At 39.6% G+C, this 25,427-nt stretch overlaps 1 protein-coding gene across 3 annotated transcripts in view; it reads right to left on the bottom strand.

Moving 5' to 3' along the window:
- Window positions 1-4,622: 4,622 nt before the first annotated feature.
- Window positions 4,623-25,427, bottom strand: part of LOC136885219 (uncharacterized) — a 50,074-nt gene continuing 29,269 nt past the window's right edge. For all 3 annotated transcript variants that reach the window (XM_067157660.2, XM_068230319.1, XM_068230318.1), the window contains 2 exons: window positions 14,076-14,247; window positions 4,623-5,502 (listed from right to left, as the gene is read on the bottom strand). In XM_067157660.2, coding sequence (XP_067013761.2) covers window positions 4,624-5,502; window positions 14,076-14,247 — 1,051 coding nt within the window. In that variant the 3' untranslated portion in view covers window position 4,623. The remainder of the gene's footprint in view (window positions 5,503-14,075; window positions 14,248-25,427) is intronic.

Below are 25,427 nucleotides of genomic sequence, written 5' to 3'. Positions count from 1 at the left end.
AGTGTTACGCTATTCTTCACCAGGTGGCTTGCTGTATGCTGGCACAGTGCTCCAAGCGGGAGCTCACGACAGCATTAAGCTCCAATTAAGATGTTCTATTACACCGTGTGTGCATGAGAAGTATAATGGAGGGGACAGACGAATCAGGAACGAATGTGGTAGAAGAAATAAACAGAAATTAATACAATAACATGCAACAAAAGACACCAGGATAAAATATTTATTTATTTATTTATTTATTTATTTATTTATTATGCCTTTGTAGGTGGCGAAGTTAGGGCTCTTGGTCCTCTCTTACATTTAACCACTGTAGTGATACATCATTGAGAGCAGAGTTTGAGTACATAATATTATATAGTAAATAATAACCTACACAAAAAATACATTACACTTTTCTAACTCGCATTCATTCGATCTCCCAGTCATACAAGTTAGTCAGCTGCATTCAGCAGGTAGTCTCGGAAAGCAGTCTTATATTTAAGTAATGAGGTGGAATTTCTGACACTGACAGGCAAGGAATTCCAAAGTCTAGAACCCGCCACAACAAAGGAATTGTTGTACATAGAGGATCGGTGAACAGAAATAGAAAGGGAGGAACCAGAGCGGGTATTACTGCAGTGAAAGGAGGACAAACACTTAAGCTGGGTGAAATGTATAGTGGTTTGTCTTCAGAGAGCAGTCTGTATATCTGTATCAGTATGTGATACGTTCGTCGTTTGTCAGGTTTCAGCCATGAAATAGTGTGATAGTATGGGGTGACATGTGTATCATACTCAGACTGTATATAAATCTAAGGCAACAATTAAGCGCTTGCTGAAGTTTTGAAGTCTGCTCTTTTGTTGCATCTACCAGTATGACGTCACACTAGTCGAGGACGGGAAGCACTAGCGTTTGTATGAGTTTGACTCTCACATTTCAAGGTAAAATATCGCTGTTTCTTTTAATCGAATGAAGAATCGAAAATATTTTTTTTCACGCATTCTCAATATATTCAGACCAATTTAAAGTTTCGTTCATTGTCACTCCAAAATTTCTCATAGTTTGGCTGAATGGAATAACTCTACCATTCAGTATAACTGGAGGAATAGTTTCGTATCTTAATGTGGCCAACAATTTTCGAGAGCCAATAATGATTGCTTGTGTCTTGGAGGGGTTAAGGAGGGAATTTTTCAAGGAGTAAGCATTAAGTCGCTGAAGGTCAGCATTGATGCCTGTTATGGCAGGAGGCAAATCAGAGGTCTTACAGTGACAATGACAAAATAGAACAGAGATGAAGAATGGAAAGAAAGTATGTGGAGAAAACCAGACGATGAATAATGATGTGAGATGGCATGGGAGGGGGCACACAAGTATGAAAGTTCTCTGCGGAACGTAAAGAGTTTCACCTTGTTTTCTTGACATGGCATAAGCCCAAAAGCCCATAATAATCATGTCTACGAGTTCAGCAGTAATCCTGTCTTCAGCTAGTATGAGTTTGGGTGTCTCCTGCAGGCCGAAGTTCCAAGATCGGTGTACACTATGAGAATGCAAGCTACGGTGAATTCGGCACCACAAGAACACACTGGGAAGTTTCCCCTATTTAGAAGGTAAAAGTGCGTAGATCATCCATGACCTATCATCAGCCTACAAGAAACTACAGCCTCTCTCCGTGCAGGCCAGAAACAGGACTGCCGCACAGTTGTCTTCTTAATTGCTCTCAGCTTGTTTGGAGTTTTGATAGCGAGCCACTCTGATTTCCAGGACGCCAAGATGGTTTGATATAGGTGAGAACAAATATCCCTAGCTGGTACATTCACAGGTCTGTGAGGTAAGAAGTACGGCTTCTTTTGCTGTTTCATACGCAAGTTCATTTCCCGCAATTCCAATGTGGCCAGGGAGCCAACATCACGCAACTTGGCTCAGTTACTCGACATGGGATATGCCAGTGAAGACTATTATCAATACTTCCTGTACAAAGTTGAAAAGTCCGTAACTCGTAAATAATCATCTGTAGGGCATATGCTTGTAGGGTCTTTGTGTGTTCACACATGTCCGGGAACACCCCGTACAATAAAAGTTGTAAAAAAATAAAATTTCTGATCTTATATGCAGCACAAATTGATACAAAGGCAAATAATAGTGTAGATATAAAGAATTCAATATTAATTAAAACACTGAAAGGAAAGGTTGCTATATTTAGTCCTTACCTTTCAACCAACTCTTTTGTTTGTTTGCGGATATTTTCCCACCCATTTCCTTCAATTCCACTTTCAAATCTGCAATTTGTCATTGCACCTATATTATTTCCCATCTCTTTCAAAATGTCAGTAGAATATGGTAAACTAATTTTCATGCATTTAAAATAACAGTTATGTTTCGATTATAAATTTAGAAACACATCATACAAGTCTCATGTAAAACATCGTGCGATATAAACTTCATCATGATCCGTACTGACACACATTCATATTAATAAGAAATTAAAATGAAGGTCCACCTATTCAGTACCATTTAATATGATGTCAAATCACTTAAACAGTGGGAACGGTTTCAACCCCATTATGGGTCATCTTCAGCCATGGATTAAAATTGACAATATATAGTGCAAATACAATCAAATTAACACTTTAAAATTATTATGTACATATTACAAATTATTTTACAAAAGAGGGAAAAATTTGCTCATTCTGTAATACTATATTTAGTGAATTTAAAGTCCACTAGCTGAATTTTGCCATGTGTGACATTGCTATTTAACACAGCTGTGTTTAAACAAGCATACACACAATGAGAAGAGTTAAGATGGTACGACTGAATAATTTGATAGAAAGGACCTTGTAAAACAGCTTGTCAATTATGATTTTGTCTCAAGTCCTTCTGGTTTTGCAAAGTCCCTTCTATCAAATAATTCAATCGTACCATCTTAAGTCCTTCATTGTGTGTATACTTGTTTAAACACAGCTGTGTGGCATCTGACACAACTTTTACTGATACATGTTACTCAGCAGGGCAGACTTTTACCAACTAAGCACACAAGATGGTTATTTTAATTTTCAACACCAGGGTAACAGCTCGGCTCCAATTTCAATATTTTAATTGTACATGCACAGAGGTTACTTATTAAGACCATTCATTTTAGATTATTACCAATGGCAATGTCACACACAACAAAATTCGACTAGTGGACTTTAAATTTACTAATTATCAATCTATCACTACTCGTCTGCATTTAGGGCAGTTGCCCAGGTGGCAGATGCCCTAGCTGTTGTTTTCCTAACCTTTTCTTAAATAATTGCAAAGAAATTGGAAATTTATTGAACATCTCCCTTGGTAAGTCATTTCAATCCCTAACTCCCCTTCCTATAAACATATATTTGCCCCAAATTGTCCTCTCGAATTCCAACTTTGTCTTCATATTGTGATCTTTCCTACTTATAAAGACACCTCTCAAACTTATTCGTCTACTAATGTCATTCAACGCCATCTCTCCATTCACAGCTTGGAACACATCACTTAGTTGAGCAGCTTGTCTCCTTTCTCTTAAGTCTTCCCAGCACAAACTTAGCAATATTTTTGTAACGCTACTCTTTTGTCGGAAATCACTCAGAACAAATCGAGCTGCTTTTCTTTGGATATTTTCCAGTTCTTGAATCAAGTAATCCTTGTGAGGGTCCCCATGCACTGGAACCATACTCTGGTTGGGGTCTTACCAGAGACTTATATGCTCTCCTTTACATCCTTACTACAACCCCTAAATACCCTCATAACCATTGGAGAGATCTGTACCCTTTATTTACAATCTCATTTATGTGATTACCCCAATGAAGATCTTTCCTAGGTACTTACAATGATTCCCAAAAGGAACTTTCACCCCATCAATGCAGTAATTAAAACTGAGAGGACTTTTCCTATTTGTGAAACTCACAACATGTTTATCATCATACCATTGCCTGTTGTCCATCTCACAACATTATCGAGTTACAATCTTGTAACTTATTTATTACTCTACAGAGAGTAACATGATCTGCAAAAAGCCTTATCTCTGTGATTCCACTTCTTTACTCATATAATTTATATATGTAAGAAAATATAAAGGTCCAATAATACTGCCTTGAGAAATTATAGACCGAGAGATTTTTGCTTCTTTTTTAAAGTAATTTGTAATATGTACATAATATTTTTGAAGTGTTAATTTCATTATATTTGCACTATATATTGTCAAGTTTAGTCCATGGCTGAAGATGACCCATAATGGGGTCGGAACCGGTTCCATTGTATAAATGGTACTGAATAGGTGAACCTTCAATTTAATGTCTTATTAACGCTCATGTAAAACAATCGAGAAGCAGAAAGCCGATACCATTACAACCATTACGCTGCTTAGTGGACAAGTTTTGTATGATACATCCATATTGTCTCAATGGTGTACTAGCCTCCATGGACCTGGAGAGGTGAGGTAATCCAACTGACAAGCCTCCTACCACAATGGGGCAAAAACGCTGGTAATTTCATGGTTGAGAAGGCCTAAACTTAGCTGGACTGCTTTAATATTTCCAATCAATGAGATTAAATTATTCCCTTCTGGGAACTTAATTTTTAATATCCACTTATTTTACCAGCGACTCGTTTATCCTCCTAAACTGTTCACAGGAGAGATTCAAAATGGCCCCCATCAGCCATGATACAGGCTTCAGCACGCCGAATTATGCTTTCACGAACTTGTTGCAGCATATCCACAGTCACAGAAGCAATACCACTTCGTACACTAGCGATAAGATCTTCCACAGTGTCATACAACTTATCATAAACAATGGTCTTTAAATAATTCCACATAAAGAACTCAACTGGATTCAGGTCTTGCGAATGAGGTGGCCAAGGCATTGAATTACCCTTTCCAAGCCATCCACCTGGGAATATGGTAGGTAAAACTTTCCTTACGGCCTTTAAGCAGTGCGTGGGGTTCCTGTCCATTTGGTAGCACACTCTGGATCTTATGTTAAGTGGAATATCTTCCATGAGTCTAGGGAGGACTTCTGTAATGAAATAGTTGTAGTACTCTGGAGTCAACTTATCTGGCAGTGCATACGGTCCCAGAATGTACTCATGAATTATACCGACCCATAAATTAGAACCTTTACGCTCTTTAATACCTTGCTGAAAAATGGAATTAGGGTTCTCCACAGTCCAATACTGTGCACTTTCATAATTAAAAATTCCTTTTCTTGAAAACAACGCTTCGCTGTTCCATAAAACAGAGTCGAGGAATCTTGTGTTCCCTTGGTGTTGTTTGAGAAGCCAGCGACAAAACTTAATCCTCTTTTTTCTGTCCTTGGAGTTGAGTTTCTGTTTCTTGATGTAGTGATATGGGTGAAGATCCTCATACTTTGAACTAGGGTGACGGAGACGTGCGCTTCTTCTTGGATCTTCATTGATCAAGTCCCAGATCTCACATTCATCATCATCTTCATCTACGTCTAACTCTTTTGGGCAGCGTCCAGTGATGTTGGCATACATTGGAACTACCTGTAAAAAATACAAACATATTTCCATTAGTTTTGAACATATGAATCAGATGGTGGAGAAAGGAATGATGTCACCTTTTTATGTTTTTTCGTGTTTTCACGTATTATTATTGTTCTGTGTTGAAAGGAACTATGTGCGTCATATTTTAAGAGCAGAAAACTCATGTGAACTTTCATCATCATGAGGAGAAAGGAATTATGCCAGTGATATAGTTCCTTCCTCTAGCATGAGGTGGGAGCTAAGACTAGCTACAACACTTGTTATTACAAGAAAAATGTACGGCCGATTGCAGAAATGATGACTTGTTTCAAGTCTTAGATAACATCTACCAAAACAATGTCTTAGTTGCGTGTGGTCTTCCATTGCATCAACAAAGTTCAACCGGTGTTTAACTAGACATTGTTTAAAGTTTCAATATTGGTTTGAAAATGGAGATAGAAGTATCTTTCATGCAACTTTTTGCTTGTCGCAACCAATGAAATTTGTCGGTGGGTGCGTGGAACGCTAGTCAGCTGTTGTCTTCCTGCACATTATTCAAAATGGCTAAGCATGAGCATGACTTGCCCACAGATAAGAATATCGCTTTTGGTGGAAATTAAATCTCATAATATTATTGACACTAAAGCAACACGCCACTGTACGAGGAAGTGTAGCTTTGATTATAGTGTTGTTATGGTGTGTGTAATCTAAATAGCTTTGGCAAAGGGAAGATGAAACAACAGTATTGTGCAACCCAATGAGGTGTACGGGCCATACAGGTGTAGCTTGCATTCTGGAGATCATAGGTTCAAAACGCATCATCGGCAGCCCTGAAGATGGTTTTCTGTAGTTTCTCTATTTTTACACCAGGCAAATACTAGGGCTGTTATTATGGCCACGGATCTTCTTTCCCAGTCCTTCCCTTTTCCTATCTCATAGTTATTCCGAATGGAAATTCTAAGTTCCCTTGGAGGGAATTAGATATTTTTCCACCAATAGAGCATATCAATAGAGCAATGGTGGAAAAATATCTAATTCCCTCCATTGGAACTTAGAATTTCCATTCGGAATTGCTAGGTGGGCATTAATTCCATTGTGAAGTTTTTTCTCTCGTATGCAGTCATCAGACTGTGCCTCTTAAATAGGCTTCTGATAAGTTCACCTGCATACACCCCAGCGTTAGGGTCTGACACACCCCACTCTGATGAGTCTAGTGTCAGACCTAAAACGAAACGCTGGTTAATAGAGCAAATGCCTGAAAAGCCATACATCTAATTTTTTATCTGATATCTCATAGTTGCCGAAAAGTTATCTGAATTAGTGTGACGATTATAAAAAAAAGAAAAAAAAAAGAAAAAGAAAAATACACACAACCTACTTTTTAGTTGTCACTATTATGTGTGCTTACTTGGCAGTAAATATAAGTGAATTCCTCCCAGTTGATGTATGTGACAGCCCTCTGACGATCGAGACAAGTAGTTCTGATATATATGTAATCAAAATGACCTATAATTCCATGGAAATTATCCCATGTACAACCTGTGACAATAAAGTTTGGAGAATAGTCCTGTACTATCAATATAGATGAACAATGCATGAGAGTGACCTTACTGTCCTTTGAAATAGTCCCCTCCTATAACTATGCACTACTGAGATCGGCGATACATGTCCTGGAAACTTTGCAAGGCGGCTTCCTTTGGGATGGTGTTCAAAAGCCTCGTCACGTTTCGTTGGATGTCAGGAATATCATCAAATCTCTTTCCTTTCAAAGCAAGTTTCAGTCGTGGGAATAGAAAGAAGTCTGGAGGATTGAGATCTGGCGAGTATGGGAGATGTTCAAGTTGCACCGCCCCGTTTTTTGCCATGAACTGTTGACGATATTGGCTTGTGGGTAACGATTTGTCGCACGGATTCACAGTTAATCTGCAGTTCATCCGCTATCATGTGCACAGTTAATCGCCGATCGTTTGTGATTAATGTCCTCACCTTCTCAATTTTTTGTCACTGACGGCGGGCGCTGGTCTTCCGCTACGGGGGTTGTCAGAAACACTTTCCCAGCCTCCCCAAAAACGGGCGAACCACTTGTACACACACTTCAAGGAGAGTGCTTGATCTTCATAAACACGTACCAGCATCGCATGCGTTTCTTTCAGTGTCTTGCCAAACTTAAAACAAAACTGTACATTGATCTTTTGGTCGTTCATGTTCCAGTTCACAGTTCAGAACCAACGCAGTAAACACACACTGTGTCAAACAGGTCTTACACGACACACACACAGTGCTCAACTGAACAACATTGGGAGGAGGTGGTCAAAACCTGCTGCTATGCAGGTGCAGCGTTGTGTGTCGCCAGTGTTGCCGGATCGACCATTCTGACTTCATTCACCAAACTTTATTGTCACAGATTGTATAATAAAATACATCGGTTGCCAAGAATTGTAGTCAAGTTGACAGTTACCAGACTGTCCTTTTGTCAATCTCAAGAAACAAGTCTCTTGAAAAGCGAAATTGTATTTTAAGCTGTACCTCCCCATATATTTTAAATGAATTGCTGCGCTTTTGCAGCAGACGACTCTCAGAGAGGACTAACCTTTTTTCCCGGAATTGTCTGAACATCATAATAGAAATGATATACAGTATTTCATGGTACATACCCTCTGATTGTGATTCATTCCTCTCATTTGAGGTTTAACACTGTTCTCATGAGTGTTTAAACATGGCTGGTTGAACATCGGTTTTAGACAGTGTCATCATCATCTTCATTTCCCGCTTCCAGCTTCCCGGGTCGGGTTTTGAATCAAGGACCTCCATCGCTGCCTGTCTCTCCACCACTCTTCCAGCATATTCTGAGGCCTTGATTTACTCGCACACATTTTATAGGCTGTTTGTACAATGGGTTCACCACTCCCAAAGGCATTTTATCACCTTCTGCCAGGTTCAAATTAGGCCGCCCCTAACATGGAGTCAGACACCTTTTGTAGCCGCTCCTCTGGAGTACAGACGCTACGGGTTTGCCCCTTTCGCCATCTCCACAATCTCCTCCACCGTAGATGCTCTTGAGGTCTCCACCCATAACCCAGGGTAAGGGCCCTCCATATTTATGACCCCTGGAGAGAGGGTGTCCCAGTATTTTAAAGCGATAAAGTGATAAATAACGTCTCTGCAATTCGGCAGCCATACTTAAGACATTGTGTAACCGTAGACATCGTATAAACACCGTTTCTGCAATCGGCCCATACTGTCCAGAGAAATCGCACACAGAGAATGTACTGTAAACTGCAATGAGAAGCAAAGATTCTGCGTAGCTCTGCTTAACCCCGTACCTGTTGACTGTCGGGAAAAGCCTGATATTACGACATTCCCTGTCCGGTCGCATGTTGGTGAGGCCCAACATGACATTGCATCGCCCACCGCTCATCTGCCGTCTCTTAACTGACATAATACACGATGTTATGCTGTACTGCCATCCTTTGGTTCAGCATGGAACTTTGTAAAATCCAGATAGTAATAATAATAACAATTTTGTGTGGCTATTTCTAGCCAAGTGCAGCCCTTGTAAGGCAGACCCTCCAATGAGGGTGTGCGGCATCTGCCATTTGTAGGTAACTGCATGTTCTTGTGGTGGAGGATAGTGTTATGTGTGGTGTGTGAGTTGCTGAGATGTTGGGGACAGCACAAACACCCAGCCCCCGGGCCATTGGAATTAACCAATTAAGGTTAAATTCCCTGACCTTGCCGGGAATTGAACCCTGGACCCTCTGAACCGAAGGCTAGTACGCTGACCATTCAGCCAACGAGTCGGATAATCCAGATACTATTTGACAGTCAGTCAAAAATCTATTATTTCGATGGCAGAGTAGCCGTCAGCTGTGTCTAGTCCACTCACGCACATGAATGCTCGAGCGATAGTAAACAAACATGGTCGCCATGTGCTCTTCAAATCATATATAGATCGTCGCCATAAGACCTATCTGTGTCGGTGCGACGTAAAGCCCCTAGCAAAAAAAAAAAAAAATTCATATATAGTGTACTGTTCACTATACAAGTATATTGTACAAAACCACAATATCTTCGCACCTCTTCTCCTTCCTTGTACCCTATTGAATATATCTAATAGCATTTGATGGCATCTACAAGTAAACTTGCGATGGTCGGCTTGTGTACGATAATACCAATATAAATGGTCCGTTATTGGACATTATAAATTTTCCAGCTAACTCATTCCTGGTTGCCAGCGTTTCGCCCTCGTGTGCTAGGCTGGGCTCATCAGTTGGTACCTAGCACACCTACCAAGACGCATGGCTAGTGCATACCGTGGAGGCCACTGCGTAGGCTAATTGTAGCCACCGGCAGTGCCAATGCACTATGAGACACTGTCTCACTACTAAAAATTGATGCCTGCTTGGCCATCAGATGATACAGATGTTGATTCCCATTGGGAATCTGTAATATTTGTTCCGAATGAGTAAATTTATAATACCAATATAAATGGTCCGTTATTGGACATTATAAATTTTCCAGCTAACTCATTCCTGGTTGCCAGCGTTTCGCCCTCGTGTGCTAGGCTGGGCTCATCAGTTGGTACCTAGCACACCTACCAGGACGCATGGCTAGTGCATACCGTGGAAGCCACTGCGTAGGCTAATTGTAGCCACCGGCAGTGCCAATGCACTATGAGACACTGTCTCACTACTAAAAATTGATGCCTGCTTGGCCATCAGATGATACAGATGTTGATTCCCATTGGGAATCTGTAATATTTGTTCCGAATGAGTAAATTTATAATACCAATATAAATGGTCCGTTATTGGACATTATAAATTTTCCAGCTAACTCATTCCTGGTTGCCAGCGTTTCGCCCTCGTGTGCTAGGCTGGGCTCATCAGTTGGTACCTAGCACACCTACCAAGACGCATGGCTAGTGCATACCGTGGAGGCCACTGCGTAGGCTAATTGTAGCCACCGGCAGTGCCAATGCACTATGAGACACTGTCTCACTACTAAAAATTGATGCCTGCTTGGCCATCAGATGATAATGTTGATTCCCATTGGGAATCTGTAATATTTGTTCCGAATGAGTAAATTTATAATACCAATATAAATGGTCCGTTATTGGACATTATAAATTTTCCAGCTAACTCATTCCTGGTTGCCAGCGTTTCGCCCTCGTGTGCTAGGCTGGGCTCATCAGTTGGTACCTAGCACACCTACCAAGACACATGGCTAGTGCATACTGTGGAGGCCACTGCGTAGGCTAATTGTAGCCACCGGCAGTGCCAATGCACTATGAGACACTGTCTCACTACTAAAAATTGATGCCTGCTTGGCCATCAGATGATACAGATGTTGATTCCCATTGGGAATCTGTAATATTTGTTCCGAATGAGTAAATTTATAATACCAATATAAAGGGTCCGTTATTGGACATTATAAATTTTCCAACTAACTCATTCCTGGTTGCCAGGAATGCACGGTATGCACTAGCCATGCGTCTTGGTAGGTGTGCTAGGTACCAACTGATGAGCCCAGCCTAGCACACGAGGGCGAAACGCTGGCAACCAGGAATGAGTTAGCTGGAAAATTTATAATGTCCAATAACGGACCATTTATATTGGTATTATAAATTTACTCATTCGGAACAAATATTACAGATTCCCAATGGGAATCAACATCTGTATCATCTGATGGGCAAGCAGGCATCAATTTTTAGTAGTGAGACAGTGTCTCATAGTGCATTGGCACTGCCGGTGGCTACAATTAGCCTACGCAGTGGCCTCCACGGTATGCACTAGCCATGCGTCTTGGTAGGTGTGCTAGGTACCAACTGATGAGCCCAGCCTAGCACACGAGGGCGAAACGCTGGCAACCAGGAATGAGTTAGCTGGAAAATTTATAATGTCCAATAACGGACCATTTATATTGGTATTATAAATTTACTCATTCGGAACAAATATTACAGATTCCCAATGGGAATCAACATTATCATCTGATGGCCAAGCAGGCATCAATTTTTAGTAGTGAGACAGTGTCTCATAGTGCATTGGCACTGCCGGTGGCTACAATTAGCCTACGCAGTGGCCTCCACGGTATGCACTAGCCATGCGTCTTGGTAGGTGTGCTAGGTACCAACTGATGAGCCCAGCCTAGCACACGAGGGCGAAATGCTGGCAACCAGGAATGAGTTAGCTGGAAAATTTATAATGTCCAATAACGGACCATTTATATTGGTATTATAAATTTACTCATTCGGAACAAATATTACAGATTCCCAATGGGAATCAACATCTGTATCATCTGATGGCCAAGCAGGCATCAATTTTTAGTAGTGAGACAGGGTCTCATAGTGCATTGGCACTGCCGGTGGCTACAATTAGCCTACGCAGTGGCCTCCACGGTATGCACTAGCCATGCGTCTTGGTAGGTGTGCTAGGTACCAACTGATGAGCCCAGCCTAGCACACGAGGGCGAAACGCTGGCAACCAGGAATGAGTTAGCTGGAAAATTTATAATGTCCAATAACGGACCATTTATATTGGTATTATAAATTTACTCATTCGGAACAAATATTACAGATTCCCAATGGGAATCAACATCTGTATCATCTGATGGCCAAGCAGGCATCAATTTTTAGTAGTGAGACAGTGTCTCATAGTGCATTGGCACTGCCGGTGGCTACAATTAGCCTACGCAGTGGCCTCCACGGTATGCACTAGCCATGCGTCTTGGTAGGTGTGCTAGGTACCAACTGATGAGCCCAGCCTAGCACACGAGGGCGAAACGCTGGCAACCAGGAATGAGTTAGCTGGAAAATTTATAATGTCCAATAACGGACCATTTATATTGGTATTATAAATTTACTCATTCGGAACAAATATTACAGATTCCCAATGGGAATCAACATCTGTATCATCTGATGGCCAAGCAGGCATCAATTTTTAGTAGTGAGACAGTGTCTCATAGTGCATTGGCACTGCCGGTGGCTACAATTAGCCTACGCAGTGGCCTCCACGGTATGCACTAGCCATGCGTCTTGGTAGGTGTGCTAGGTACCAACTGATGAGCCCAGCCTAGCACACGAGGGCGAAACGCTGGCAACCAGGAATGAGTTAGCTGGAAAATTTATAATGTCCAATAACGGACCATTTATATTGGTATTATAAATTTACTCATTCGGAACAAATATTACAGATTCCCAATGGGAATCAACATCTGTATCATCTGATGGCCAAGCAGGCATCAATTTTTAGTAGTGAGACCGTGTCTCATAGTGCATTGGCACTGCCGGTGGCTACAATTAGCCTACGCAGTGGCCTCCACGGTATGCACTAGCCATGCGTCTTGGTAGGTGTGCTAGGTACCAACTGATGAGCCCAGCCTAGCACACGAGGGCGAAACGCTGGCAACCAGGAATGAGTTAGCTGGAAAATTTATAATGTCCAATAACGGACCATTTATATTGGTATTATAAATTTACTCATTCGGAACAAATATTACAGATTCCCAATGGGAATCAACATCTGTAACATTGTGTACGATAACCGAACATGTAGCTGATGCTGACAGCTGGCGCAATTATAAATCAACAGATCCTGATTTCAAGAAATCGCCGTTTACAGAGGTTTCAGGCAAGAAACCACCGCAAGGTATGAAGCCAGAGACTGAATTCGAGTTTTTCAATAGTTTTTTACCAATAATTTGTTCGGTGTAATTACTAACGAAACCAATCGTTTGGGATAACAATAGTACTAATTTAAAAAAAATGTAAAATAATTTGTCTTAAGTTGTATATATTGCTTTTATTTGCTCCATTATAGTTTACTGTAAATGTTTCTAAGCCTAAATACATCACTTAAGAGCAACGGCTATCTCTAAAATAATGAAAGATGAATACAGGTCATATAAGATAGAAATTCACATTTTAAATACAAGTAGCAGAGACAACACACAGAACTTAATTTCGAGGAGTAATTAAACAATATGTGTATGACTCAATAAAATCTGGAATAGTAACTGCCTATACTTTTATCAACAGTTGTGCTGATCATTCTTTAATCTGGAAAACTATAAGGTATGGTACCGGAATTTCCTAAAACATTAAACAGGGTTTTCAAAGAAGGAAAAGTGAAAACAAACAAAAATAAAATCAAAGATATTCAGAAATCAATAAAATTCATTCAAAGAGAAGACACACAACCTTTTTTACGACGAGATATTGAAGCGGTCAACTGCAACTAGCGATGATTCAGTCGTGTTTCGAAGTGATCTGAACATGTTTCGAAACATGCCCTTTCATTTGAAAAACACTTAGCATTGTAACAATATTAGTTTTTTCCCTATAGTGTAATTTCTCTGCAATTTGGGTGACTTGTCATGTCATAAAATAATCAATGTAGTTTACCTCATGCTAATATTCACTTATTTGACCAATAAATAATAATTTGGTGGTAAAAATGCATTGCAAATAACATTATTTTTTTTAAAAATTTGTAACAGAGCCCTTATATTACAACATACTATTTTGGTCTCATTTCATGTTTACCTTGATGCCCAAAACCATGAACTCTCTTGATTTAACACGAGCAGCACTGTCTTACCTGGCCGTATTCACGCAATCGTATGTCCAGCGAGTGGAATATAGAAGGAATAGGATGACGACGTTTAGGGTACCGTTTTGCATACAAGCGAGCAGCTGCCTGACCTCCACCATGACATTCACCATATATCAGGTACATGTCACAGTACTCCTTGATCGTATAATCTCTAGGTCTGAAACATACAGGATATTAGTTAACACAATGACACTGGGGTAACATGGGGCTTTAATTAGAAACCTCACCACACAACATACTGCAAAATGGGATGAATCCGATCAAAAATTGGGAATAATAATATTTTTTAAAAAAAGATCGCAATTGAAATCAGATTTTTTCTTTTTACTATTCATCTTTGATGATGTTAGATGCACAAATTAATTTACATTTTGTTCATATCTTCACCTATTAACTATGTTCCGAGGCTGTCAGGTCAAGTTTCAATCAAAACCTTCAGTTAGGAATGTCTCCATGAAAAAGAGAGTTAAATATTTTATTTTGTTGACATCATTGATATGCATCCATCATCCATTATCTAAAGGCTAAACCTTGTCGCTGCAGCCACATCCCACAGTCTTCAGCAGTTCTTTTCATCGTGACATAGGAAACAAAACCCAGCTGAGTGATTATGTTCCTAAGGTATGAGAGACGTAGTCTTCTTCTCGACTTCTTCCCTAGGACCTTTCCTTCGAAGATATTCTGGAGAAAGGTGGCATGTCATAGGATGTGTCCAAGAAATTTAGCTTTCCTCTGCTCTACTGAATAAATTAAGGTCTGTTTCTCATTAACGTCATTCAAGATTTGGATATTAGTCTTCTTTTCTGTAGAACTCGTCGCTGTCAGTTTTCTCCAGAACCACATTTCCGCAGCTTCTAGTATTGATTGTCCAGGTCTCAAAACTGTAAGTTAGCATACTCCAAACAAAGGTTTTAACAAATTTCTTCCTGGTTTCAATTCCTATGTGCTTATTTAACAATAGATTTTTCCTGCTTTGAAACACTTGTTTTGCCATAGCACTTCTGTCAGGCACTGATTATCATTGGTGATAACACTACCCTGATAACAAAATGCTTTAACCTGATCTATTTTTTCACAGCCTAATATGTTTGTTTTCAAGTCAGTCTTCTTCTTTTGAATGACCATCATTTTAGTTTTCTTTGTGTTTATTTTTAGCCTGAACGTCTCTAACGTGTTGTTTAGTATACCGATCATCCTAGTCATTTTGTGCTCTGAATCAGCTATCAATGCAATATCATCTGCGAAGCGAATACTATGAATTTCTTTACCATTAAAATTTATCCCTTGGTTTTTTCTTTTACTGTTCTAATAGTGAATTCTATGAAGATATTAAACAGATAAGGTGATAAAGGACAGCCCTGCAGCACTCTTATTCGATTTTCTCTTGTCATTCCATTGATGTTTAGCTCTGTGCTCTGGGCTCTATACAGGTTGAAAAGCAAACAACTGTCCTTCCAATCAAGACCCAACCTTCTCAGAGTTTGAAATAATAACTTCCAGTCAACCTTGTCGAATGCTTCCTCTAAATCCACAAAAGCTACATAAGTTTTCCTGTTAACTTCCAGTCTTCTCTCCAGGATTTGACACGGAGCTAGAATTGCTTCTCTAGTACCCTTACCTGCTCTCAAGCCATATTGGTCGTTATCTAAATTCTACTCAATTTTCCTGTTGATTTAACCTTTAAGTATTGTCATTAGAATTTTAGAAGCATGGGATAGAATGGCTATTGTTCTGTAATCTGAACAGTTCTTGGCATTTCCTTTCTTTGGGAGTGTTACTGTTCACCTCTTTATGAAATCAGGTGGTATGATTCCTTCTTCATAGCAGTTTGTAATGATATCAAACAATGTCTCTTTCATGATGTCTCGACAGTTCTTTAGGAGCTCTGCTGAAATGTTATAAACACCTACGGCTTTTTTATCCTTTGATAAGTGTAGAGCTATATTAAACTCACTTTTTTTTAATTGGTGGGCCTTTCCTTTCTACCTCAATCGGGCTCTCATCCTCTACATAATCTCGAATGTTATCTATTTCCTGCCCTTCATATAGATCTTCAATATATTGCTTCCAGCGGTCACCTACCTCCTCACTTTCAAAAAGAATCTTTCCTACTTTGTTTTTAACCACATTGCTTCTGGTTATTTTCTTATCCCGCAATGATTTTATTTTAAAATATGCCTTATCAGATTTCCCTGCTTTTAAATCTTTTTCAATGTCCTCGCCAATTTCATTCATCCAGCTGTTTTTTGCTAAGTGACACTTGTCTGTTATTAAATTTTTTAATGCTCTATATTGTTCAAAATCCCTGCTTCTCATTTTGTTCTTCTGTTCAATGAGATCTAAAATTTCTTGAGTCAGACTTCTTTGGTTCCAATTTTCTTTTACCCAATATTTCTGAAGCGGCTGTCCTTGACATTTTCCCATCCAGTACTTTCACTGCTCAGTTGATTAGTTTTTCTCTTTGAATTTTGATTGTGAAGTTTACTTTGCCTTTCTGTGAATTGGAACACACACACAATAACATTCGTACCTTCCATTTTACTCTATACTGAACTTTAAGCAATATTTTAATGTATATTTCATAATTTTAATTTTAATGACATTTTAATTCAAGGTGTTTTTATTGAAGATGACTCATAGCAAGTTGAAGCATGTCTAATTAACACTCATCTTATAATCGTCGTCATCATTTTAGAGTTCCAGTTTCCCGGGTACTGTTGGTGAGCGTCTTCCATTCTGTCTTATTGAGATACATTCTCTTGTTAATGATGTCCTCTACTGTCCTTCTCCAATCTGCAATGTCCATCTTTACGATGCAAATGCAGTGCAAAAATTCAGTCATGCTTTGCTAACTGGCTGATGATGACACTTCAAATGTGTTGAAACCAGTCCCAAATGAACAGGTTGTAACTTACTTGGTTTAACTTAACAACGGAGTATTGAAAGGTGGATCCTTCCTTCTATTTAATATTGTATATTTCTCTATTCAATACAGAACAATCATGAAATTTTTAACTTTAAATTAATGTAAGAGTTCAACTGTCAATAAGGATAAAATGAAGTTTATAGTCTGTCATGATTGGATTCACTCAGCAAAATTACACTATTATAATTAGATACAGATAGTGTCAAAACAATGTTAACTACGGACATGAAAATGAAGAGTAGTAATTAGGATGTTCGCACAGGAGTCAAAATACTACTCTATAACTTGACAATTCTGCAACTGAGGTACTTGTCGGAACACAAGTTATTTTATTTACTGTTGTCTTTATATCGTGAGTATGGCACACATGAGAAACTTCTGCTGACACTAGTAATTATTCCTGTGCACAACAACTTACCATTATTGTAGACCAGTTCGGGTAGAACTCAAAACAGTGATCAGCTATGGAACTGTTGTTACAATACCACGCCAACAACTCCTATTGTTGAAAAATAAGGAATGGATTCAGACCATCTGATCGGAACCACCGCATCCTACGGTATCTACATTAATATACACAAAGTCAGGAACACAAAATAAACACAACAGCAGGTCAGGTAAAGGCATATCATAGCTCCTCATCCAAAACAGCTACAGCTGGTTGCAGTGGCATGCATGTTGTCATTAAGAACTTATCTTACTTGCTCCCGCAATTAACAGTCATGACACCAACTTTCGATGAAACATTCCACACCTGGAACTCTACCTTACTCTGCACTAGACCTCATTTAGTGTGTGTGTGTGTGTGTGTGTGTGTGTGTGTGTGTGTGTGTGTGTGTGTGTGTGGGTCATTCTTCACTAACCAAATTAGTGCAAATAACTCATTACTAAATCAGAAGTAATAGAGCAGGATTAAACACATATGCTGAGAAGCAAAGAATATTACCATTTCTTTTTTTACAATTGGCTTTATGTTGCACTGACATAGATAGTTCTTATGGCGACGATGTGATAGGAAAGGGCTAGGAGTGGGAAGGAAGTGGCCTTGGCCTTAAGGATGTCCCAGCATTTGCCTGGGGTGAAAATGGTAAACCATAGCTGCTAGCACTGGGGTTCGAATCCACTATCTCATGAACACACGCTCACATCTGCGTGCCCCTAACTGCACAGCCAACTCTCGTGGTATGAACATTACACTCACGGTCAAAGACTGTATTGGAATACAATACAATAAAGGTATATAATGTAGTGTTCTAGGTTATATATGATTCCTTGTTCCTGTGGATCTGTTTATGTTGGCCAAACATGTAGCAAGGTGACGAGGGTTAAGGACCATGACGGAGCATGTCGTATGTAATGATCAAATCATTTTTGATGCAACATCTGTCATTTGTAAGGAGAAATGTTTTACACCTAGAATCATTCGTGAGGTGACAGAAATCCCTGAACACCCAAATAAATTTAACAAATGGGATGGTAATATACTGAGTAGATCATGGCCACTCTCCATAGTTAACTCTTCAACATCTTTCCCATTTACTCTGGTGGCACTGGAACAAACTACATTTCTAACAGGGTCTTTCTATCTCGAGTCTGCTTACTATGGAGTGAAATTTGCAATTAATGGTTTTCATTCTAAACTGTCATCGCTCTGAAACTGATCTTGGTTGCAAGATTGAATCTGTCGGCAGAAAATAATTATATACGACCTAATATCCCCAAAGAAAAATAATGGCATTTAGTGGTTGTGAGAGTCTACAATTTAGGAATGTGGTGATGGTGGTGATTATTATTTTAAGAGGAAGTATAACAAAGCAACTATCCTCTATTAACATTAATCAGAGGGAATAAATGGAAGGGGTTGACACTTCAAAAAATGAATACAGTAGAACCTTGTTTATCTGAAATAAAGGGAGTGGAGCCACTTCTGTTGATGCATGTTTTTGGATGACACTGGTAAATCTTTCGGAAGTTAAATGTTGAAATAAAAATGCATCAACTCGGTTAAACAAAGATGCATACTGTATATTAACATTAAAATGTTTACATAATGTCACTCATTGTATAAAATCAGCAATTTTCTTCAGAATTTTCTTGGTGCAGCACAGTCATTTAATCAACAATACATCAGCTGGTGTAGATTTATTGCCTTGTTCAACAAAGTGCAAAGCAATCTGAAATAATGAAACAATTTCTTTCGTTAGTACTGAACTGAATACTGTATACAGTAATAATTAAATCGCGTGGTACTGTATTTTAATAAAAATTCAAAATCAATCTTACTTCCAATGCATTAAATACATCATCTATTGTAACTCGATTCTCAGAACTGCTATTGTCAAGGTCGCAGTCGTCTGCTTCAACCCTTGGCAGTAACATGAAATCCACTATTTCTTGGTATGTTAGGTCAAGTTCAGCATCATCTAACTGTAACCACTCGTTCACCTCACACTGGTTAATATTCTCACATCCTGGAATTTATTTCACCATCTCTTGCAGGTTGTCATCATTTTCCTCATCTTTCGAAAAAGTCCCTTCATATAGTTTGTTCCAAGAATTATAAAGAGTCACTGATGTAAACATTTCCCAGGATTGAGCACACCAATAAATCATGTTTCATGTGCACAGACTTTAACGAATCCGTAAGACTTTTACCGCATAATTCACAATCACTCAGAATAGATCGTAGCAGAAACGCATGATAATGGCGTTTGAATGCTTCCAGAACACCCTGGTCCATGGGCTGAACTTAGCTCGTCACATTAGGGGGCAGGGAAAGAACAACAATATCACAATTTCCAACTTCTCTAGGTGTGTTGGGGCATTGTCAGTCAACAAAATTGCTTTTCTGGGCAATCCCTTAGACTTCAAAAAATATTCAACGCTTGGTACAAACTTTTGAAAGAACAATTCTTCGAAAAGTTGCGACGACATCCAGGCACTTTTATGAGCTCTATAGTAAACTGGTAAAGCAGTTGCGACAATATTTTTAAGAACTCTAGGGTTTTTCGATTTTCCTATGCACATTAGTGACAGCCTAAGAGTGACCTGGTGCAGATTTTTCTTTTATTGATGCTAAGTGTATTTTGGCATCATTTTGAAATTTAACCCTGTTTTGTCAGCATTATATACCTGGTCTTTTGTTAATCCTTCACTGATTTCTTCAAATGTTGTTGTTGTTTGTCCAACCCTTGTCCCGTTTCCCTACGGGGTCGGGTATGAGGTGAGATGAATTTGTCGTGGCGGTTTTTTATGACTGGATGCCCTTCCTGACGTCAACCTCATCAGAGGAGTTAATGAGAGATGAAATGAATGACGTGATATATGATAGTAGGGAGAGGGTGAAACCCGGTGCCGGCACATAGCCTACTCCTGTCGAATAGCACCAAGGGGTCCGCTCAAGGCTTAACGTCCCCATCCGACGGACGAATCACCATCAACAGCGTCATATGCCCTCACTCCATATGAGCACTGCGGAGAGGTTTGGAATTTAATCCAGGCTTTTGGCACGCAATCTAGTGATTAGAAATTGTATACCACCACCTCCCCTACCCTGCCGGCCAACATTCTGATGGTGAAAATTTTTTCGACCAACGGGACTCGAACCGGCTAACCTCGGTGTTAGACCGTTTTTAGACTTCAGCGCCTTAACGATCATGGCCACCAGGCGGGCTTGATTACTTCAAATACTGTCTTAAAAACATCAACAGCCAGTGGGTCCGCAGAAAGCATCTCGCCACTTAGATGTAACTGACGTACGCCATATCTATTTGTAAATCTACCTAGCCATCCTGAACTAGCCTCGAAGTCCTTTGCATCATCCCCTATCTTTGTAGCCAATAATTTAGCCTTCTCTTGAATTACAGGGCCGGATAATGGTATTCCTTTTCCACACTGTTGTGTAAACCAAAGAAATACCACTTTGTTTACCTTTTTATGCATCAAGCAAGCGTCAAGCGTACCTTTTCATACCCACCCTCTTTCATAGTTTTGCGGTTTGGTATTTTCGAGGAATGCTCAATTAATTTAGATTTTGTCTTTATCCAATCTGCCACTCCAAAATGTGTGACAACATTTTCCAATATTGAACCATTTTCCACCTGTTTCACTGGTTCGATTTTTTTTCCGATGTTTACAACAATGCAGTTTCATTTAATTGACATCATTCAATAAGCATGCACTTGCCACTGTACTTTTAACACAACTAAGTACTGTATACTGTACCTTGCTACTGTATTTCAAAAGAACCCAGTCCAGATGCCTGGAACAGTGTTGGTAGGATAAGAATAAGATAAGATACAGTACCATTATGATCAGGTAGTCGTGCTGCAATGGGGTAAGAAAAGCACAGTATAGAACTGCAAGGCCAGTGGAATGACCTTGTGTGAAAGAAAAATATGAATGGAGAAGGGTCGTTGGACTTCCCTGGTTTCCTAACAGAAGCTGCAGTATTGTCCGAGCAATAAACAAGATGAAACTCCTGCAACTGAAGCAACGTTAACCACAGTCTACACAATTTTCATGAATAATAATAATAATAATAATAATAATAATAATAATAATAATAATAATAATAATAATAATAATAATAATAATAATAATAATTCCTGCTTGTTCAAGAAAAATGTATCATGAAATGAACTAGAGGCTAAGAAAATGTTTTTTTTTTTGTTACATGTGCATTCTGGCATAAGTCATAACATAAAAATAGGGTTTACCTTGTAGCCCTCAGCACATATAGCAAGAGAATTACTAATATCAACGGCTAAGAATGAGAGGGTCTCTGCAAATAACCTTACTCCTTCTGGGTGGGGTTAATTTCCAATAAGTAACCAGGGGAACCTGACCCCTACAGAGCGTGTCCCCAGGTGGCGGATAGGGGGCCCCTACAGTATGTAGGGCTGGTTGAAATAACCAATACAACCCGCGGACCAACAGGTAGCCCAATTCCAGGGGGTTTTAAAATACTGGGACACTCTCTCTCCAGGGGTCATAAATATGGAGGGTCCTTGCCCTGGGTTAAGGGTGAAGACCTCAACGGCATCTACGGCGGAGAAGATGGACTTCGGTACGGCGGAGATGGCGGAAGAGGCAACCCATCCTTCTGGGGTGTACAGATGGAACCTACTGCCTTGTAGGACGAGGAAGGCATCCTCAAAGGCTAAGGGAGTAAACCCTGAAAGAAAATCCTCTTATGTGTTAGGCCTAGCAAGTCAGCAGAAGAGTATTGAGTACAGTTGCTTTCAATAAGAAAAAGAGCCTCGGAAAGAATAATATAGACCGGACTGACATGATGACCATAAGGCTGATGATATACAATGTTCTGAAAGGAAACCCCAAATAAAAAAGAGACCCAAATACCGAATTGGAACTATGAACATTCTATCATTAACTGGAAAGTTAGAAGAACTCCTAGACATGATGGATAGAAGAAAAATATCAATATTGGGATTAAGTGAGACCAAATGGAAAGGGATTGGAAGTAAGACACTTCGTGGAGGTTATAAGTACACCATCATACAAGTGTATGCCCCACAGACAGGCTGCAGTGAGGAAGACAAAAAGAAATTTCGGCAAGACCTGGAGTTGACAGGAGAAGGTAGCGAAAAATGGTGTTGGATTCTTAATTAACGAAAGGACTGATGCTACAGCTGAAGTTATCTGCAAAAGTGATAGAATCATTAAAATGTTCATGAAACTGGAGAACATTAAGTACACCATCATACAACTGTATGCCCCACAGACAGGCTGCAGTGAGGAAGACAAAAGAGAAATTTCGGCAAGACCTGGAAGATACAGTTAATGAGGAAAATGTTATTATTATTGGAGATCTAAATGCGCAAGTTGGGGTAGACAGACTTGGGTACGAGAACATCATTGGTCCACATGGATTTGGACAAAGGAACCCAGAAGGAGAACAACTATTAGATCTGTGCAGAAGAAATGATCTTATAATCAAAAATACATTCTTCAAAAAAAGAGACAGCCACAGAATAACAAGGTACAGTTGGGATGGCCAGTATAGAACATTGACTACGTAATCACAAATAAAGATGGTGGCAGGTACATTACAGATGTAAAGGTCATCCCTAGTGAAAGCATGGACAGTGACCACAGATTGCTGGTAGTAGACTTCAAACATAAGGCAAGTGAAACGCAGAAACTTATTACGAAAAAACCAAGGGTTAAAACTTGGAAGTTATAAGAAGTCTAAATAAAGGAAGAATACAAACTAAGGATTCAACAGAGTTTGCAGAAGTGTGAAGTAACCAGCGTTAATGAAGAATGGAAGGCCTTCAAAGACACCTTTGTGGGAGAAGCCAAAAACCTATGTGGAGTTACAAGTTCTATAAAAAAAAAAAAAGGAGACACCGTGGTGGAATGATAGAGTGAAAACAGCGGTGAAAGAAAGAAACCAAATAAAGAAGGCACTGGACAAGGAAAAACAAAAACAGGGACAAGAACGAAATGAACAAGAAATACAAAGACTTCAAGGAGTATACAGGAACAAGAAACTTGCTGTAAAGAACATTGTAAGGGAAGAAAAAGAGAAGAAATAGAATGAGTTTGCAGACAAACTGGAAGAGGACAGTAGAGGAAATATGAAATTGCTATACAGAGTAGTGAGAAACAAGCGAAGGGATCAAGAGACCATAAAAGCAATAGAACGTGATGATGGAACTCTGGCACAAGAAGAGGGAGAAATTAAACAAGAACTCGAGATCTATTTCGAAAAGCTGCTGAATGGAGATACAGAAAACATAACGGACAGGAGAGCCAAGTCGAGGCACCACAACTGAACGACCAATTACATGGATTGAGGTTGAAAATGCGCTCAAGAGCATGAAGAAAGGAAAGGCAGTGGGCATAGACGAACTAAGTGCAGATATGCTGAAAGCAGCAGGAATTCCAGGAATCCAGTGGCTCTACAGACTGCTCAACAAGATATGGGAGGAAAATACTATTCCTGAGGACTGGAAGATGGGCATCATTGTACCTCTGTTCAAGAAATGAAGCCGACGAAAATGTACTAATTACTGTGGTATCATACTACTGTCTCATGTCCTGAAAATATTGGAAAAAATAATAGAGACCAGAATCAGAGATATTGTTGAACCAATTTTGGAAGAAGAGCAGTGTGGTTGCAGACCAGAAAGGTCAACTACAGACCTTATATTTGCAATTAGGATGCTAATGGAAAAATACTGGGAAAAGAACAAGCCTTTATTTTTAATATTTTTGGACATTGAGAAAGCATACGATAGTGTACCAAGGGAAAGAATTTGGCAATGCACGAAAGAACTTCAAGTGCGGGACAGCCTCATGGACAAAGTGAAAATGTTGTATAGTGGGAACAGAAGCTGTATTCAAGTAGAATGTGGTTTGTCGGACTGGTTTGAAACAAAGAGAGGAGTGCAGCAGGGCAGCTCATTGTCACCACTTCTATTTATTATTGTAATGGATGTAGTAATGAAATCTATTAAAAGGAAAGAACATGGAGATATCAAAGCCTTCACATTTGCAGATGATGTTGCGATCTGGAGTGACTCAGAAGAGGAATTGGGAGAGAGAATACAAAGCTGGAATGAGGAGTTTAAGAAATATGGTTTCAACATCAGCAAGACCAAGACGGTGGTGATGAAAGTGTATGGGGAAAGAGCAGAACCAATAGTCATGTTAAATGAAGCTCAACTGGACAGCGTTCCAGTTTTCAAATACCTGGGTAGCGTTATATCAAATGACAACCTAGCAAAACATGAGGTGAACAATCGAATCAATAAGGCAACACAACTTTACCACCAGGTAAGACACCTGCTGTGGGATGAGCAAATACCCATGAAAACAAAAATGACATTGTACAAGTCCTATTATACACCAATTCTTACATACAGTCTCGAAACCACAACACTGACCAATAGAGATAATTCCAAACTTCAGGCAGCTGAAATGAAATTCCTACGCACTATGATCCAGAAAACCAGGAAAGACAAGATTAAGAATGAGAAAATTAGAGAAGAAGTAGGAATAGACGATTCTCTCTTCAATAAGATTCAGATATCAAGACTGAAGTGGTTTGGTCACATGAAGAGGATGCCAGTAAACAGAACTGCAAGGAAGGAATTTGACAGAAATGTAGAAGGAAGACGACCCGTGGGAAGGCCACGAAGGAAATGGATAGATTTAGTTAAGAGCGATGTACTGCTGAGAGGTCATGATTGGGACAAGTTGGTGGAGGAAGAATGGTACAAGGACAGGATGAGATGGAGGAGCCTCATATACCACACCCAGGAATCTGGAGATGGTTTAGGATGATGACAGATGAAGAATGAGAGGGTAAAACAAAATATTAAAATACACTTTGCCAGAGCATTTCTGTTAAGCCGGGTTTCGCTTAAGCAAAGTTTGGTAAA

Source organism: Anabrus simplex, chromosome 14, assembly GCF_040414725.1.
Source record: "Anabrus simplex isolate iqAnaSimp1 chromosome 14, ASM4041472v1, whole genome shotgun sequence".
Taxonomy (NCBI): domain Eukaryota; kingdom Metazoa; phylum Arthropoda; class Insecta; order Orthoptera; family Tettigoniidae; genus Anabrus; species Anabrus simplex.
The sequence above is the reverse complement of the archived record's forward strand: the minus strand, read 5'-3'. Positions and strand labels throughout refer to the sequence as shown.